General features: G+C 43.2%; 1 protein-coding gene across 1 annotated transcript; it reads left to right on the plus strand.

Moving 5' to 3' along the window:
- The first annotated feature begins 1,605 nt into the window (after positions 1-1,605).
- On the plus strand, positions 1,606-13,341 carry PPIL6 (peptidylprolyl isomerase like 6). Its single transcript, XM_085056738.1, has 6 exons — positions 1,606-5,652; positions 6,560-6,746; positions 7,560-7,591; positions 7,736-7,849; positions 11,492-11,861; positions 13,124-13,341. Exons 1-6 carry the CDS (start codon positions 5,566-5,568, stop codon positions 13,234-13,236), a joined length of 903 nt encoding a protein of 300 aa, XP_084912864.1. The 5' UTR covers positions 1,606-5,565; the 3' UTR covers positions 13,237-13,341.
- Positions 13,342-18,754: the final 5,413 nt, after the last annotated feature.

The following is an 18,754-nucleotide window of genomic DNA, read 5'->3' on the forward strand; positions in this document are numbered from 1 at the left end:
GTGAATGCATTTCTGTTAAAAGATGAAATTGAATCCATTTTCTGTGTGTGCATTTTTAAGGCTACGGCTGAAGTCTAGGATTGCTTTGAATTTGAAAGGAAACCCTTCAGCTTCGTTTTTCAGTGCAGATGCCACTAAGAACTATTTAGGAAAAAAATGTATCCCTCAGTAACGACATTTCGGAACAGCTCTCTAAAGATCTTTACTCCTTAGCCAGTAAACACCTTAACTTCTCTTTTTCTCACACAGACTAATCCTAGCAAATCGGTCTCACTGCTTACTATGTAAAAATGAGATTAAGGTTTTAGACATAAATGCAGGGCAGTAAGAGGACTACAGAAAGATCTGGTTTTGTGAGCATTTAACACCCTTGTGTGTTTCCTCTGCTTCGTTTGTAAATTACCCAGTATAGTTGAACTCTAATAGGATTATTTTTTTTTCACATGCAAGTTTATCAGATTTTTGCTTTTTCTGAAGATTTTGATTGGTTCTCCAGATACAAGTTGAAACAAATCCCCAAGAGGTAGAGCAAACACTCTGTAGCTTGTATTTGGCTATTGTGTGTGCATGTCCTCTACTTGGCCTTCCAATTCAGCATTTTTTTTTTTGATAGATGAATATCAGACCATTTATTTCATGTGGGCTGTGAAAGCAAATTATCCTGCCAGTAGGAAAAGATTCATCCCAACAGGTGTAACTTTACAAGCGTTTTTTTAATACTTGGTTTATGCTCTCTCTTCTGCTCAGGGGGACTAAAAAAAAGCACTACTAGGGGTTGTACAGCAAATACCTCTTAGCATCCAGGAGGAAAAGGAGATGACTCTACCTCATCACAAACTCTTTCCAACTGAATGCCTATTCACAGGTTAAAATTAGGGATATTGAGCCTGGCATTGATCTTGCCAGTTGTTCAGGAAAGAGTTTTGCTTGCTTCTCTTTGTGAAAGACTCATTTTACTATCATAGGTGCTTAGTCATCATGATGAAGGTCATGGTTGGTGTTTGCTAATACCTATTCTGGTGTGCTTGGATGTGGGTTTTTTCAGTATTTTCCCACTTCATCTTAACTGAAAGCTATTATGGGATTCCTTCCTGATCACCAACCAACCCAGTGTGTCTGTGTGAGCACAGCAACCTGGTACGTTTCCTGTCTGACCATGTCCTCCAGCTCTGCAGCAGACTGTCTCTCTCACATTATCCTGTGTAAGTATCCTTATCCAGGAGAAACAGAGTCTGGGTTGGGAGTGGCTGGGAGGAGGCCAGTTTACAAAGCAGGCGTGCCCCGGAGTATGGAAGCAGGCTGATGTCTAAAATGGGCTACCTGAAACACAGGCCAAGACAAATTAGGAGTATATAAAGCAGACAAATTTATTCAAGGTGCTCAAGGTACACTCAGGCAAGCAAAGTCCCCCTTGGGGACTACACCCAAAATGGACACCGGGTCATGAACTCTTCACCTTTTATAAGTTTTGTCTTATTAGCATATTGGTCCCTAATTCTCCAATCTCACCTTCAGGCAATGATATTGACCACTCCAGGCCCTGCTCCCCCCTTTCCACTGTTGTTCACATATTTTCAGGCCCTAGGGTAACAAATATGTCCTTGAATCTCTATCCAGAGAGCTTTGTTTTGGTTAAATGTGTTGGTAACAAGAGGTTTTCAGCATTCTGTTAACAGCACAGAACTACACCAAGTAACAGATACATGAAGAGGAAAAAACCCTCGAAATTATTAAGGCATCAAGGCAAGGGTGCTTCCTGGGTACACTTATCTCTACGTGGTCAGAAGTCCATCTGTGCAGGCTTTTCCCCAGTCCTGCACTGCAGGTTCTCTCCAAGAACAGAGAAAGAAAAGGTAATGCCAAACTCCAGAGCTGTGATTTCAGGACATCTTTCATTTTTTTATTCATTAGAGACTAATTAAAGAGTCTGCTTCTTGCAGAGCTACAGTCCCATGAGCTACAACAGTTCTCTATGTTCTATCCCTTTTCAGATCCTCTGTAAAACATGGTAACAATGAATGGTTTTCCACAACAGAGGGACTACTGATCATATCTGTCCCAAGCAATTCTTCCAAATGGAAAAGCCCATCCAGGCATATTCTCAGCATCTCACTGTAGTGTGCTTACTGCTCATTTCTGGCTAATATTTTAATCCTGCCTAATTGAAAGTGTCTTTGGAAAAGCAGGAAGCAGAGTTTTGCTTTAGTTAGCAAACTTCCTACCCTGTCCTGCAAATTTTTCTGACATGAGCAAGAACTTCTTTCCTGTGTGAATGACCGAGTACTGGAAGACATTGCCCAGAGAAGCTGTGGAGTTTCCCTCACTGGAGATATTCCAGAACTGTCTGGACACAATCCTGTGCCATGTGCTCTGGCATGGCCCTGCTTGAGCAGGGAGGTTAGACCAGATGACCCACTGTGATCCCTTCACGGCCTGACCCATCCTGTGATTCTGTGATTTTATTTGCCCTTCACCAAGATGTCTCTGGGTGACCCCTAGCAGGTCTCCTTTAGTGCCATCATGTGGGGGTCTCTCTCAAACATATATGTATATATATGTGTGTGTATAATTTTTTAAAATTGATTAATTTTGTCTGCTTTCTGTTCTGTTTCTCAGTCCTTTTCAGATGCTATTTTGGACTGAAAGGAACTGAAACAGCTACAGCTGCATCAGGTGGAGAGGTTTGGAGCAAGAAAACCCTCTGAGAATCACACAGAAGCAAAATTCTTGGGTCTTGTGTCAGGGTATGTGTGCACACTTCAAAGGACTCCAAGTTTTCAAGAACGTTTCTGCACAACCTTTGAAAGGCTTTCAGTATCATTATTTAAAGGTACTGCACAACCTCGTGCTTTCTGTATTTTCCTTCATGGTAAATGTTTTCCTCTCCAAACTGAATGTAGCACTGCACATCTCCACAGCTGGCAAGCAGCAGAACAGCACTGGCAAATTCACATCTAACTCTTATCACCTACAAAACAATTATGCTCATCTGAGTACCATGAACAGCCTTGCAGAACAGTATCGTTGTCATAAACAGATAATAGAGTCTGAAATTAATGTTAGTCACCCAGCTCAGGATTTTAATATATATCATTTTCATAATTGGCAACGTGTTGAATAGAATTTAATGTACCTGAATTACGAAGTGATGAGTAAAGAAGCAGAAAAATAAAAACCTGAGTAGATTGAGACAACAAGTAATTGGTGGTTCTTGGCATACTCTTTTTATAAAAAAACACCCGACGTAAATTTTCAGAAAATAGTCCTGTTGAGCAAAAAAGTTATGTTTGTGAGGCTAATCTTTGCTTTACTTTTTGACTTTGACTATCAGTTGACTATGACTATCAGTTGACTATTACCAGTATGTTTATAGTCAATTCCCTTTCTTGTCCACAATGACAGTAAGAATGCCTAGAAATTACCATTAAAAAAAAAGTCACTTTTTTCAAAGAAAAAGGATTACCAGGAGCCAATCCTATGTATGTGCAGAATTAAATATCGAGAACAGAATTTGTGTATAAATTTAAGCACAATTGCAAAATACAGACATCAATCTCAGGATTTTTTAAAAATAATTTTTAGTGGATTGCTCTGGGTTTAATCCTGAAGAGTTGTGGTGCAAAATGGAGAAAAGATGTTTCAAAAGGCCCAATAACTTCAGTTGTATTAATATGTATCAAGCTAAAAATATGGCTGTGGGGGAAAATAGATAGCCAAGACAATATTTTCTGAAGCTTTACTGATTTTATATTTGACTCAAGCTGCTTCTCCTCTGGACTTTACATAAGGCTGCTATAGACTTTTTTTGGCTGTAGCAGAAGCCATATGGTCTAGCTACCAAAATTAGATTCTGCTTAGCTTACAGCCTACAGAGGCTCTGGCAGCCGTGCTACCAACCTTGGGGAGGGGGAAGGAAAGGGCTTTCCTTTGCCTCACTGAGTCACAGCCCACAAAACATCCCTGCAGTTGCACGTGCTGCTTGCAGTTATCTACTCTCACACCTCAGCTCATCTGCTGCCACCCAGGACCTGGCTGTGAATTAAAACTGCCTTGTCTTACCATTTTAACGTCTCCTTGTCCAAACTGTTTCGTCTGCCTCATTTTTCTGCATTTTTTTCAGCAGAATATCATCACATTAAATGATAACATCTTGTGCATGGATCTTTCAGGCAAGGGAGCAGCTGTGGTAGCTAAACCTTGAGAATCTGATTTTCTTCGCAGTCTGATATTGAGAGGACGGAGCTCTTCAAATCCAGCATTGCTGCAAATCCCAACAAAACTCTTAAAAAAACATTGCCCTAATGAAACACTGTAGGAAACTACAACTGAGCCAGACCAGAGAGACTTCAGGGCTACCTGGAGGAGTCCCATCTGCAACCTGTGATTACTTTCTCAGTCTGGGTTTTTTATAGACACGTGTAATTTACCAACATTTAGCTAAGAGGCTAAAGGCCTTTTGGTTCTGACTCTGTGCTTATGTAAAAATATATGACTGTATAAAGCCAGTTGGATATACAGCTGGGGAGAAAATGCACATTGTTATTAAGATGAGAAATCAATTGGTTTGAGGGTTTTTTAATTTAACATAGGTTTGTACTGCATGAAAATCACAACTGCCTCATCTGCAATAGGATTTCACACAACAAAGACGTATTTTTCCTGGAGATGTGACAATTGTTCTGTTCCACCATGACATCATGAAGAGTCACACTTTTTTTTTAAATTACACAAAAACTCAGTTTTGTCACTTCTAACACCAGTGGCTCCTAAAATTCACCGTGCTCAGAGATAAAAAGTGACCTGACCCAGCCATGCTGACAGCAGCCTGAGCTGAACCTACAGCTGTCCCACAAAGCAGCTCTTGCACGTGCTGTGTGAGCCGAAAGAGAGCAAAGCTGCTGCGGTGGCACAAAGCTTTGCTGTGGGAGCTGCGACCCCTCTGGAACTGCTCTGTCCGTGTGCTGCTGGCAGGAATGATGTCTCAGCAGTGCCCAGCAAATACAGCTGTGGGTAGGAGTTTTTGCGTCAAAAGGAGACACACAATTTCACACAGGGTGTAATTAAGCTGTAAATCTCTTCGCCACACAAATTTGTGGATGCCAGTTTTTTACATTTGCCTGAAAAGCAAAGAAGTTCAAATGAAAAAGAGCAGGCAGGAGGAATTAAACACAGAGATACCAGGAAATCCTTCAGCAGAGGCTCACTGGAGGCTGGGAGTGGAGTGGGGAAGCAGTTCTCTCATGTTTGCTTTTACTTACTGTTTTTTGCTGGGCATTTGCTGTTAGCAAGGGGCTCTTCATCCTTTAAGTGATACTGACAGCATCCATCAAGAGCTCTGGAAAGAGCTGGCTTCAGTCCTCTGCTTTCCACGTGCTTTCTATGTAACCTCCTTCCTTCAGGGGAAAACAGAAATTGGAGCATTTTCTAACCTCCAACAGGGTCAAAAACTGCTTACGTTAGGCTTGGAAAGTGCTTAGAATGCAGGGTAGGGTGTGGAGCAGTGTCTGGTGTTGCTGTGCAGCTGGGCCCTGTTGACAGACTCCAATTTGTGGTGGCCACACTGCCATGGGCTGGCAGTGGGTGCCTGTGGCAGTGATGGTGATGGGGCTGCCCCAGCACCTGGTTTTCCATGTGGCCAAGTTCATGGCAGAAGTAGCCCCAGGACTTCAGCTCAGCATCAGTTTGGAAACAGCAGAGAGTGGTGTGGGCTTGAAGCAAATAAGCAGAGGATTGCCTCCACCTGGCATCAGCTCTTGGGAAGAAAATATTCCAAATGTCATGTTTCTGCTTTTCTTTGGTCCTGCCAGGCACAGGCACCAGCACTGAGGCTTTATGGACTCTTGGCTCAGTGCTGCTCAGGGCAGGGGTCTGCACAGCATCATCCTCACCTCCTTGTTCCTACACCTGCAAGAAAAGTCACAGCTGTGCAGTGCTGTGCAAGATGTCACACACATCACAGCTCAGCATCTTATGTCACGTCCCTTAATGCAGCTCTGGCAGCACAAATGAGAAAGCAAGAAGCTGCAAACCTCATGGTGTTTTGCAGGCTTTCCCTGGGAAACTCGGCTGTGTGGCAGAGGCACAACACACAGCCCACCTCAGGGGGCACAATGCTGACCTTTCTGCCCTCCTGGCCTGCAAGAGTTTGCTGTTCCCCAGCATTATTTACAGCTGATGAAGCTCTGCCATCTATCAGCAGCCCTAAGGGCAGCCAAGCCAATAGCTGCAGAGCTGTGTGCCTCTTGGCTTTTTTCCCTTTTATTCCAGCCAGCATCCTAAGACAGATAGAAACAGGGACCATGAGATGAACATGGTCACTTCTTCACTTTCATGTTTCTTTTGGCATGATAATTTCCCAAGCAGCAGAATCCAGACCTTCAGGGTACACCTCACCAAAAGCAGCTGGCCATTCCATTCCAGTTGGTGGGATTTGTGGTTTTAGAAGTAGGAAAGGCATACAAACACCACAGACCACTTCACCTGTGGTGGATATTATGATTGTTTCTTCATGAAGTATGTAATTAATCCCTGGAGGCTTTGCTGTCCCTCTGAAAGGCAGGAACTGGGAGGTGAGGTGTGGGCATATGCCTCCTTGATGATGTGCTTCATTGATGGCCAAGTGCTGGGGGATGACAAGGAGCTGCTCCAGTGGCTTTACTGTGAGTGGGACTATCATGACTTTAAGCCCAAGGCATTTGATCACGTAATTGCTGAGGATTTCTACAGCAAATACCTGAAAAACCCAGGCAAGTAGCACTGCTTTGCATGAGCACAAGGTTTGTAAGGAGCTGGAGAGGTTGTTTGAAGAAAGGGCAGATACCATGGGGAGGAAGGGAAGTGAGCACAGACAGCTGCGGCATTTTTCTTGTTTTTCTGCCCTGCGATGGCAGAGCTGGAGCTCAGGCTGGAGAGGCCATGGGGAGAATTCCCTGCCAAGGATGGCAGAGTCTCCATGGCTCTTGGCAGTGAGGGAGGGACAAACACTAGTCCAGATGCCTGACATGCACTGACTGCTTCAGACAAAAGTGCAACTGTGCTGCCCATGCTGCAACTGTGCTGCTCCAAAAGCCCAAACAAGCCCTTGGGTATCAAAATTCTTGGGCACTCTTATTCCTGGGTACCAAAAGCCCAAGTGCCAAATCTCTCCTTTCCCAGCCAAGAGCCCCTGAAATGCTGTGGTGGTGTGAGGTGCAAAACACCAGTCTGGCTGGGAACGCAAGAAATGTCCATTTTGGCAGGGTGACCAATATTCCCGTGGATTCATTTTTTCCTGTCTGTATTGTACCAGCTGCAATAAGCATGTAAATAAATGCATGAAAAAAAACAGGCCCTGCCCAGTAGTTTGCTTTAGCACACTCTTAGAATGATTTCTGCTCAGAATGAAGTAAAACATCCTCAATTTTTTTATTTAAACAAAGCAGTAGGGATGCTGTTGTACCTTGACAATCCTGCAGACATTTTCTGAGACCATTCCCACTGCCCTGCATTAGGGAGGGAATGTAGCACAGAGAGCTGTCCTTTCAAAACCTCACTGCATTTTGGTTTTCTGCTTTCAACAGTGTTTGTGTACCTGGGGATGGCCACTGAAGAGGTTAATCTTTGAAGTATACTATAGAGGAGAAAAGAAAAACTGAGGAACAAGTCCTCTCAGCACTGTGGTTACACCTGCCAAAGGAGGGGAGACAGAAATCTGGCCAGTGGACTTCAGCTAGGAATTTCACACTTTGTCAGCTAGGAATTTCACATGTGTTTTCCTCCTCTCACTTTTGCAGCTCTTTTCAGACCCAGAACCTGTGAGAATTTCCAGGCTCTGTGCTCCAGAGGAGCAAAGTCTCTCTGTGATGCTCAGTGAAAAACAAGTGGATCCATGGGGTTGGTGGGTTTCTTGAGTAAAACCAAGTTAGAGCACAAGGCAAAGGGGTGGGGTGGTATTGTGATCTGCATGAATAGCAGTCTTCATCCATGGAAACATAACTGAACTTCAGGACAATGCTAATCTCTTAATAGATACATCAGGGTTTCCTTAGGGCCTCACTCATTCAGCCAAATAGGAATTTCAGTCTTATAAATTTTCCTTTCTTAGATAAGTTAGTGGCCTTAACTCACCATAAAATCACAGCTGCATTTTCATCCCTCTTTCTTCTAACCCTGCTCTCTCTGACAGACATCTTTCTTCGGGGCACTCCTTCCTTGGCTGAGCACTGCCACTGCCAGAGCTCTCCCAGCAGGAGATGCTGGACCTTCTCAGAGGAGCAGCAATTAAACAAACTGCATGAAACAGTTCATAGAGAGACCATCTCCTGCAATGGAAGTAGGGCTCTTCCCAAAGGTCTGTCAAAATTGCAGTAATGAAACAGAGATGGAAGTGGTTGTTCCCCCAGGCTGATGTGCAACCCATGTCTCTGACCTCGGCTGAGCTGCTCACTGACAACACTGTGATAAATGCCTGTGATAACCATGGTCTCTGATGATTGCTTTTATCTACCCTGCAGATACCATAACTGGAAAGGAAGATAAAGGAGACTCAATTTATGGTCCTACCTTTGAAGGTACGTTTCCCCAGCTATCTTACTGTGCAAATGGTGAATTTCCACAAAAATCAAGCAGTTGATCTGATTTTATTCACATAATAACCTGGGAATTGCTTTTCATCTCCCTAAAGCAAAAAGTTTTCAATCAGAATTATAATCTGCTTGTATTTGCAAGAGTAGACTACTTTAGTGAGAACACTTTTTGATCTGTAAACTTGTCCTTCTCCTCGGATGTTCCTCTGCCTGAGGCTCAGCTCCACCAACCCCTTCTCCCTGCCTAAATGAGGGCTGATGGTCTCCCACTGCCTACTTCAAACCTCAAATATTCACCTTTGTGGGCACGACCTTAGAAATGCAGAAGTGGATCAGCTACAGATCTCCAGGCACACCTACCACCTGCTTAAATGTGTTTAAAGTAATAGAAGTAAGTCAGCTTTAACTCTAGATTTCCTAGACCTCAGGCAGCTTTTCAGGCTTGGGCACACCGTAGGCATTGCTGCCAGCAGCCTCAACTCTGCAGGTGGGAGGGGAGTTCTGAATTTCACATAAAACCTTGAAAGTTGAGAAATGACAAATATGAGCTAACAAAAAAATGTTCCCTTGTACCGGTATAAAGTAATAAAATGTTAATAAAAAAGAACATTCTAACTTTCAATATTTAAGAAAAACAACCCATATAATTGACATAGGCACTTGGGATTTTCTGTTTAGATTAAATGCTACCCATCAAGACGCTTTATGACAGTTAAAGCACTTTTGAAAATGATTTGTGTTCCCTTATATAAAAGCTTTCCCACTGCCAATGATGCAAACCATTTCAGCAGGCTGGGCAGCAGCCAACACTGAGGTCAGAAATGCTAAGTGTAGCTGAAAAGTTTCTTTCCCAAGATGCTGAAGAGTCTGACTGTGAGGAGAAGCTGCTCTCACCTCAAGGTTCCACGTTGGATGGAGCAAAACATAGCAGCATTAGTGGGCAGAGAAGCTGCTGGAGGTGTAAGCCTGGTATGTGGGATTTAAGGCAGTAAATGCTATGAGCTTCCTGGAGTGGACAGAAAAAGGCAATAGTCACTTCTCTGATGCTGGAGGTCCTGGAACAGCAGCAAGTACGGGCTCTCAGGGCACACATATCTCTGAGAGAATATAAGCTGGTATTGGAAGAAATAGGACTTGCTGTTAAATTGTTTGCAAGGTGGGTGTTACTAAGGATTTAAAATTTTGTGAATCGCCTTTCCCAGCAACATTATCCAATGTATTTATGTTAGTGCCCATCTTGCACCCTTTTAACTTTCTGTTTGTGTAGAAATTGCTGGGTTTTATGACTCAGAGATTTACCTGATCTACACGTCAGGAAGAAACGAGTTTGCAGGTGCACCAGCACTTCTGCCCACTGGAGAGCTGTGGCCCTGTGTGCTGCCTGAGCTACAGCACAAAACCCCAGCCTGTGTGCAGCACTGGGCTCCAGGTCCATCATACTCCTCCAGGCAGAGCCTGTGCTTTCCCTGTGCTTCTCAGGAAAGAAGCTGACATGTCATGTGGGAAGGGGACAATGTAGCAAAAATTGCTTCAGTAAGTTTATTAGGTGGATTCAATTTGGAATCAGTCAACCTTGAATGTGTCCCTGGAAGAGTTTTGTTACCCCTATTGCACATACTCCACATGTTGATGCATCAAAGAAGGAGATTGCTGCTTCTTGCCTTCCCCCTCTTTAATTAGAAGTTGCTTTCCACCCTTGAGAAAGGTGTTCCCTTGGGTATGCCTTTCTATTTAAAGGCTTAGATTGCTTTCCCAATACTTCCCGCAAAACTACTTTACACTAAGGGCAGAGGACAAATATCTTTGATATCTGAAAAGGGTGAGAGATGCCTCTGTCAGCCGGTAATGTTCAGGGAGACTCCGTGCTTGGCATGTGTCTGGGCACTGCAACCAGCGCCTGCTGAAATTAATGGGACACAACCTCATTTTACTGTAATGAGATGAAAGGACTGAGCAATTACACAGAATCACTCGCACTGGAGCATCATGTCATAGGACAAAGCATCCCACTCCAAAATTAGTCTGCTGAAGTAATTTTGCAAACCACAAGGCAGCAGTTTAGGAGTAACTGTTCAGTTAAAATTTAATTACCATTTTTATGAACCAGCTTCTGAGAAGGGCTCTCAAACAGGGTAACAAAAATTTTTAAAAGAAAAATCAGAGAACAATAAAATCTAAATATTTCTTCAGTTTCCTTAAAGCTTGTTGAGAGCTTGATGGGATTCTTGACTGCTCAGTGTGATCAGGTCAGATTGTGATGGAGGACAGGATCAGGGGACCCCCTGCTCCCCACCTCATAGTCAGGCTCTCCTCCACAGAAAAGGAGCCAAGTCCTTGTCATAATTCCCCAAACCCAAGTATGCCTCATGTTTGTTCTTCCCCAGCCATCACTCTTGAGACTCATTTTTTCTCTCCCTTACCAGTTCTTCCTCAGCCAGCATGGAGGATCCTCTTCCTTTCCTTACAGCTCTCGTTCCCATCACCTGCCTGCTGTCCCCACCCTGGAAAAAAATTTCCACTCTGGGAGCACCCTGACCTCCTCAACTCAGTATCTTGCTCTCCATGTATTCAGCTCTGTCATTCTATTTGGATACAGGAGTGTCGTGCTCACCCTCCTGTGCAAGTTGCCAAGGGCAGGGAGCAGCCAGGCCTCCTGCCCCAGCCAGCCATGTCGTGCCCTGATTGTGCTCACGGGCACAATCCTTGTCCTTTTCCACGCACAGAGGCACAAGGAGAGGCAGAGCAGAGCAGAGCCTGTGCTTGGAGCATCTGCTGTGCCTCCCGCCTGCCTTATCTGTACAGCTGGAATAATCACAAGTGGCCGCAGGGATTTTCCATGATAACTATCCTGAGATACTCTGGTGAGAGTCAGAACAGACCAACAACAGGGACCCAGAGTGGTTTTTTAATGGGTATTTTTTCATTAGCTTCTTTACTGGCTTAAGCACTTGACAGTAGCAGGAAGCTTTTTCCAGAGAAGACATGGATCCAAACCAGACTTTGCTGGCATAAGACTCAATCAAACCTTAGAGGGAAAGGAAAAAGCAGAGTGTGAAAGGAGGAAAGGGAGCTTGAGGGAGCTGGTAAAAGGGACTTGTATGGTGAACAGCAGCAAAGGGAGCAACACAGCTGTGGCCCTTTGTACCCCAACTCTTACCCTGGATGAAAGCATCTCCATCCATCACAAAGGAAGAGGAATCCTCAGCATGGCCAACAAGGGTAGCCATAGGAACAGCTCACAGTTCTACACCACCTTCCAGCCAGTTTGCCACCTGAACAAGAAATATGTTGCTCAAGCTAAAAAACCCTATGGCAAAACTAAAGAAACTACCAGGGCATCTCCAGGACCAAAAGTTACAAACTCGTGGCTGCAGAGCTCAGTGTCAGCTGAAGCTGGGCTCTGATAGACAGGGAGGCATTTCACAAAACCTCTGGGCTCTGCGCTGCCCTCACAAGCTGAAAGAAACTATTTTAGCAAATGCATACTAGAAGTTTGTTCTCAGTAGGTTAACATATAGGACTGGCCTGTTAAAATGTTTAGATTTTCAGGGATGTAATAAACAAGAATATTGCTTTGAGCAGTTTGCTTGATGGAAGAGAACAAAATATGTAAGTATTACCACAAAGAGAAAAATTCACAGTGCAGTTTCCATGTTACCACACCACACAGAAAGACAGCATCTTTAACGGCAGCAAAAAAGCGAAGCTTTCAAACCTACAGAAAACAACCCAAAAGCTGGATATATTTATAACCAGCAACATTCACTTTGAGTTGCTGCCTTGCCACCGGCTCTGTGAAACCTGAAAGGTGTGAGATCCATGATCTTATAGCCAGGCTCTCCTAAATCTGAGTGGGAGTTTAATCCAGAGGAAGCAAAAAGCAGCCACAGTGTACAATAAGGACAGCCAGGAACATTCCAGGCTCTGCTCTGTTCAGATATTCTGATGTCCCCACTTGGACAAGGGATGCCTGTAGTGTACTCCTTGCTTGGTACCGCTCTGCTGGATGGGGTGGGGTGGGATGGATACAGTACAAAGCTTTATGGAGCACTGCTGGCATCCATCGCCATGCCAGCACCTGCAGGAGGCACAGCTTGTCCTCCCACAGCGTGGGAGAAGGACAGGTTCAAAATCATAAAGATCGCAAAATGTTGGACTGTTTTCAGGATTCAGACTAATGCTGTGAAGGAAGGAAGGAAATGAAAGATATTTCACAGGGAGTCACTTCTAATACTGTCACTTCTGACAGTGTGCCTCCTGACTTCATTCATCTCAAAGTACTGGCCATTTGTAGATGAGGCACATGGAAAAACACTTGCTTCTTTAAATAAATGTAGCTGCATAAAAACCATAGTATTTTTCACCTCTCCTAAAATGCCAGCTAGAGGCTACTTAATCAATAACTGACAGCATTCATTGTGAAGAAGAACTTTTTAAAGAGTGTAGTGAGCATAGCCTGTCAGTAGGAAACAGGTGCCTGGGTTTGTAATGGCCCCACAAAAAAGAGAGGCTGCAGAGCTTGGTTTTGGATGGAGATGGATCCCATGTGCCCTCCTGAAGGCAACTGATCAAAGGCATGATGATCCTCCAAACACTGGAGGTTGTACCTACATATGACAAAAGGCCTACAGTAGCTTGCAAGATAATTAACTGTGGGACTTTCAGTCCATGATTCCCAACTGGTTTTCCTGCCTGCTGGAAAGTAGAGCACTATTTCCCATTCAGCCTTTTACAGCTCATGATGACTTTCACTTACAGCATAAATGAAACCACATCGTCTTGCACATGTGAATGGCTTGGAAACATTATTTTGGGTTAAAAAGAAATGTTCATGAGGTGTTAAAAAGTATACTTACAGGAGAAGAGAAAAAGACCTGTGAATATATCTCAGTGCATCTACAATTTCTGGGAAATAGTGTTCATATGATTATATAGTGACAAGCACTGGTATGGTAAAATGACATCTCAGACAAAAAAATAAGAAAAAATACGTTTGTAGGACTGTGACCTCAGTGAAGGCCAAACATTTGATTCTGCACTGACTACTATAAACCAAAAGCAATGTCCTTGAAATCAGGCTGGATAAGGCTAAAACCAGGAAATGTTAGAGCAGGCAGAAGCTTTAAATAACTATTTTTACCAGACGGTCTCAATTTTAAAAAGTGACTTATTGCCACTGAAACAGAGAAAAATCTTGTTTATAAAGTTACTGCAAAACAGTTAATGTCAAGGTTCTGTGTGGATGTAAATCTGTAACCCACAATGATTGCTAGTGTCAGTGAAATTTTATATGCTAGATCTGACACACTGCAGAGCTGGGGCACGGATGGCTTCAGCAGGTAAGCATTCAGAGGAGATAAATGTGTGGAAGATCAAAATGCAGGCTGGAAAGAGAGGCCATAACTGAGTGCACTGAAATCCAAAGGAAAGAGCACTCATTCATGGAGCTTGGATGCAGGCACAGGGCTTGGGACAGGGCAACTCAGACACTGTCAGAGGGCAGCTCGCCCTCCCCTACCCCAGTGCTGCCAAGAGTGCTGTGCTCAGTGACCTTTGCTCCCAGGCTCACAGAGTGAGCTGCTAAACCTCACGGAACAGCACCAGTGTGAGGTGGGGAAGGCTGAATTAGGGAAGTATTTGGAGAGACCTGATTTTTTCCGAGCTTAAGCCCATGGGTTTCATGAAAACTAATGATTTATTTGGTAAATGGGAATGAATTTAACCAATCAGCAAATGTTTAACTGAATGCCAGAAGAGGGCATAGACACAGAGGGATCTTCACAGGCTCTGAGTAGGGAGATTGTGTTAATTTTAGCAAGGGAATTTCAGTTTTTCTATACCCACACTACAAAACAAAAAGATTATTTAACCTAAAATACCTTTGTGTATCTGCAGCTAGCTAAGAAGCCTTTAATACATTTCATCCTTCCATTTTCTACAGCATTCTGCAATCTATACATAGACTACTATACAGGAATTAAATCTTCTGTAGGAACATTTGAAATCAATCTGCCTAGAGAGAATTTTTTTCACTTTATAGTTCTGGGTCAAGGATTAAAATAGACTGTGATATTTTCTTCATAAAACCCCACATTTCCTGACAAATCACTTTTTATAAGTAACAGAGACTATTGCTATGAAAGCATAGGGTTTTGCATACTCATTTTTGAGACAGAGGTTGGTGGCTCTTATTTCTTGAAAGGATTTTAAATTATATTCCAATGTTTAAAGTCAGAAAAGCAATTTTAGTTCTGCAGACTATAGAGGACAATGTTATAAGACCAATTAATTGATTTTTTATTTGCTGTTGGCTTGGTCAGCCATGGCAGGTCTGCTCTGTAGCTGTCACCCCAGTGCCTGCGATGTTCCACAAGGGATCAAAGCAGAACACAGCATGTGATTTGAGTCCAAATGACCTGACCTGAGCAGATGTCAGCCCAGAAACTCATGCTTTGGCAGTGGGCAATGTTCAGGGACTCTGAGGGCAAGCAAATGCCTCATCACCTCAAGTATCAGAAAGCTGATCCTGTGCCAAAAGTCACGGACCTGGTGACTAGGATGGTGGCTGGATGGCCAGCTGGATGTCATACACTTGAGATCAAGGAGAGCCACATAGAGGAACTGGGCAGGGGACAGCTGGCTGGAATCACACCACATGAAAAAAGTTGTAACGAGAAGAGGAGAACACAACCAGGAAATATTTTGAATTTCAGGCATAACAATTGCTCAGGCAAGCCATAATTACTGTATTTGCATTGGTCATGACAGGACACTGGCAGAAAAAAACATGGTAAAGTCTTTCATCCAGTATTAAGAGGTCACCCTAAAAGAAACAGTACATCTTTCAAGCCTGGTTCCCCAGTGCCTGCAATTTGGAGCCCAAAGCAATGAACAATAAAACAGGAATAGAATGTTTGTCTTAACCCAAATCCAAAAGGATGTTTTGTGATATTTTCTGCTATAATTTGCATCTCTTATCAAGTCACTAGGAATACAGTGCTGCCTCTCATAGTGCCAGACCAGAGAAACAGCATGCACAGAGGACACATCCAGAAGATACACAGGTCCAGAGACAAGCCATGGGGTCTCCACAAAGATGGGAAATTCAGGAACAATATGCAAATGGGGAGATGAAGACTTTTATTGTCAGCTGCTGGTTTTGGAGAAGTTCCCTTCCCAGCAACCATATAAAAAAACTCCCTTCTATGAAGAACAGCTGGCAGCAACATGCATTCTGAGAAAACTATTATCTTACCAGATTACACAGTGTTTTATTTATGTAATGTCTCACCACTGTAAGAAAAACTGGTATCTTTCAAGTTTTGCTTTATTGGAGTTTTATGCTGAGCTCCTTACTCCAGTAAAACACTCTCTTAAATACTGCCTTAAACGAAAAGTGATGAAAGAAGCCCTGAGACTATACACCAATTTTCTTTGTACAGGCACACGTGTTAAAAGCACAAGGACATTGTGTTAATAAAGCACAGACTGTAGGCTCCAATCACTCCCCCCTACTTATTCAAGCACTGATCAGACAAAAATTGGAAGCTGAAGTCATTAACTACAAGGTAGTTTACCTAATCCGAGGTCAGAGGGTTTCTGAATCTGATCCAGGAGGGCTGTTAAAGCCAGAAGAAATTGTTAGTGCAGCTCCTGAGCTATGTAGGTACTCCACACAGAACTGGGGAAGCCTTGGGATCTCTGAAGTATATGTCCTTTTTCATGGTATCAGACAGACCTTTGACAACATATTTCACCTTCCTACAGACCAGTCTCACTTTCCTTTTTAGACTGTCATGGCTACAACTCTCTGCTAATACCCTTCACATACTTTCTTTCTTGGGACACCCTTCACTAATTCACTGTTGACCCCCACCTGTCAGTCAGACAAAAAAAAAATCTTGCCACTAATTCCAGGGAGGAAAAAAAAAAGTACTCCAAGGGATTGGTTTTGAAAGCACTTTACTGATAAGATCAACTATGCAGAATAACAAATGGATCAGAATGATGTAATGCAGCTATTGCACAAAGAAAAGGGGTAAGTGGAACGATTTTACAATTTTCACAGAAAAATCTTGATACTGTAATTCTGATAAGGTTTAGGGGATGTTAAGAAGCAGTAATGGGTGGCCAGGTCAACAGAGCTCAATTGTGCTTGTACCTCAACTGCTGTGAGGGAAGAAGCACTGGTCCAGGCCATCAGGGCACAGCAAGAGTGGATGCCAGGTGAGTGGGACCCAAAGCCAGGCACAAGCAACCCACAGATGCTACATCTGAAGCAGGGGCCAGATGCAGGAGCCTCAGAACAAAAACATCTACTGAGAACAAGTTGTGGAGACTCTCCTGGAGTTCCTCCCCTTGAAAAACTCTCAGGTTGACCAAGGCATTTTTATCAGCCAGCCAGCCTTAAGGACACAGCTAAACCCCTAGGGAATATGCTCCAGCCCTGACACAGGCCAAAGCCCACCACTGCATCACACAATTACCAACTGAAAAATGCATGTCAAAAATACAGTAAATGGATGTACTGTTGGAAGGACTCTGTCTAAACATTAGCCTTATTTTCCTTTGGTCACCTAAACCAGCCTGACCTCATCCTCTGGTTGGTTGCAGCTGCACAGATGAAAGGTTTATTCCTTCCACTCCATCTTACCTCTGCCTGTTGCCTTCCATTCTTCTTTTCAAGACTAGTCTCTTTGGCTTGCCTTAGGCTAAAAGCATCAGCCCATATCACTATCTCTAAGAGTTAAGAAAATATTTTTAACATTATTATATCATCACTAACCACTCTCTATATTATTTTATTTGTTCTTTCTGTTAAAAGCAACCTTTCCACCCCACCTGGTGGGGCTGAGCGAGTGCCTGTCACACAGCATTCATGTGTACCAAACACAGCTCCACCTTGCCTGCCTCAGGCAAGCAGCTTGGACAGGACAGGTGCCAATGTCCTCACCCAGAATTCCTGCTGGGGATAGATACAAGGACACCTTAAATGCACACCCTGGTGTCACACAGCACTGCATGCACAACCCTGTACGTGCCTTAGGGCTGTATCCAGCCCTGGTTGGACACACCTCCGCAGCAGGATTTACTGCCATACCTGTCTCATGACGCAAGGATGAACGAAGGTTACAAAGCTCCGGGCACAGGAGTCAAGGAATTATTTCTGAACAATTCCCCATTCTGGTGAATGGCAGCAGAATACAATAATGCATTATGTAACAGTAACAAATACCCCAAAACCTCCTTGGATGCTGTATTTTCCCTGCTAAAACACCCACCACGTATTTACACATCACATGCACTTCTCTTTCCATGCACGTGAAATGACAATGTCAGAAATGAGAACCAGTGTTTACAAAATGAAGCAAATATATGTGTTCCCTTCAGTTTATCTACTAAATTTTGTTTTTCATTTACTGCTGTCATCCCAAACTGCAGGACACTCCCACTGAATCTCTTCAACCCCTTATCACATATTGCCAAGCACCAATTGATACAACACAATCTGTTCTGAATTCTGGGCATTTGCTACATTCAAAACGTGCTTCCCTAAAATGGGCATCTGCAGACCCTTAGATTTTACCCATTTTTGTCAAGGACTTTATATACTTTTCCAGTAATGCAGTACTTTGAATTCCTTATAGACTCAAAACAGAGGTTAATGCCTTACTAACCACTAAGTATATAACAGTGCAATGAGAACCGAATCCAGTGATGAATGCAGTGTTTTAAATCCAACAACAACAACCCAGACTACCATGATCCTGCTGACTGTATGCTACAACAAAGTCCCAAGATGCTGACTATAAGAAAAAACAGACAAACCACATTTATCATTTCCTTGGATTCCCACCAGCCTCCAGGATTACATGATAGACATGTTTTCACTCACTTGTGGATGTGTTCTTGCCCTTGCTGGTAGTCTTAGCTCTATTTTATTATGCACTCCATTTTCTTCCACTTTTTCCATATCCATATACATTGATTAGAGTCTTCTCTTTTATTTAACTGTCCTATTTGGTTTTTTTCTCGAGAGATTTTTAGTGAGCACTCCTGATGAAATGCAGATTGCAGCAACCATTACACTTAATGTGTCTAGCATATTAACAGAACTGCCACTGCAATCCCTCATAAAACACCTATAACTACTAAAGATATATTTAACATTATAACCCACAAGAGCTGCA

The sequence above is a fragment of the Lichenostomus cassidix genome, chromosome 3, assembly GCF_008360975.1.
Source record: "Lichenostomus cassidix isolate B80296 chromosome 3, HeHo_3.0, whole genome shotgun sequence".
Lineage (NCBI taxonomy): Eukaryota > Metazoa > Chordata > Aves > Passeriformes > Meliphagidae > Lichenostomus > Lichenostomus cassidix.

Excerpts from the sequence above, each read along its gene's own strand:
- PPIL6 (XM_085056738.1), top strand. The coding sequence starts at position 5,566 with ATGGGCTGGCAGTGGGTGCCTGTGGCAGTGATGGTGATGGGGCTGCCC. Across the intron at positions 5,653-6,559 it reads TGGCCAAGTTCATGGCAGAA|GAACTGGGAGGTGAGGTGTG; the intron begins GTAGCCCCAGGA and ends TCTGAAAGGCAG. Across the intron at positions 7,850-11,491 it reads AGTCTCTCTGTGATGCTCAG|CTTCTTTACTGGCTTAAGCA; the intron begins TGAAAAACAAGT and ends TTTTTTCATTAG.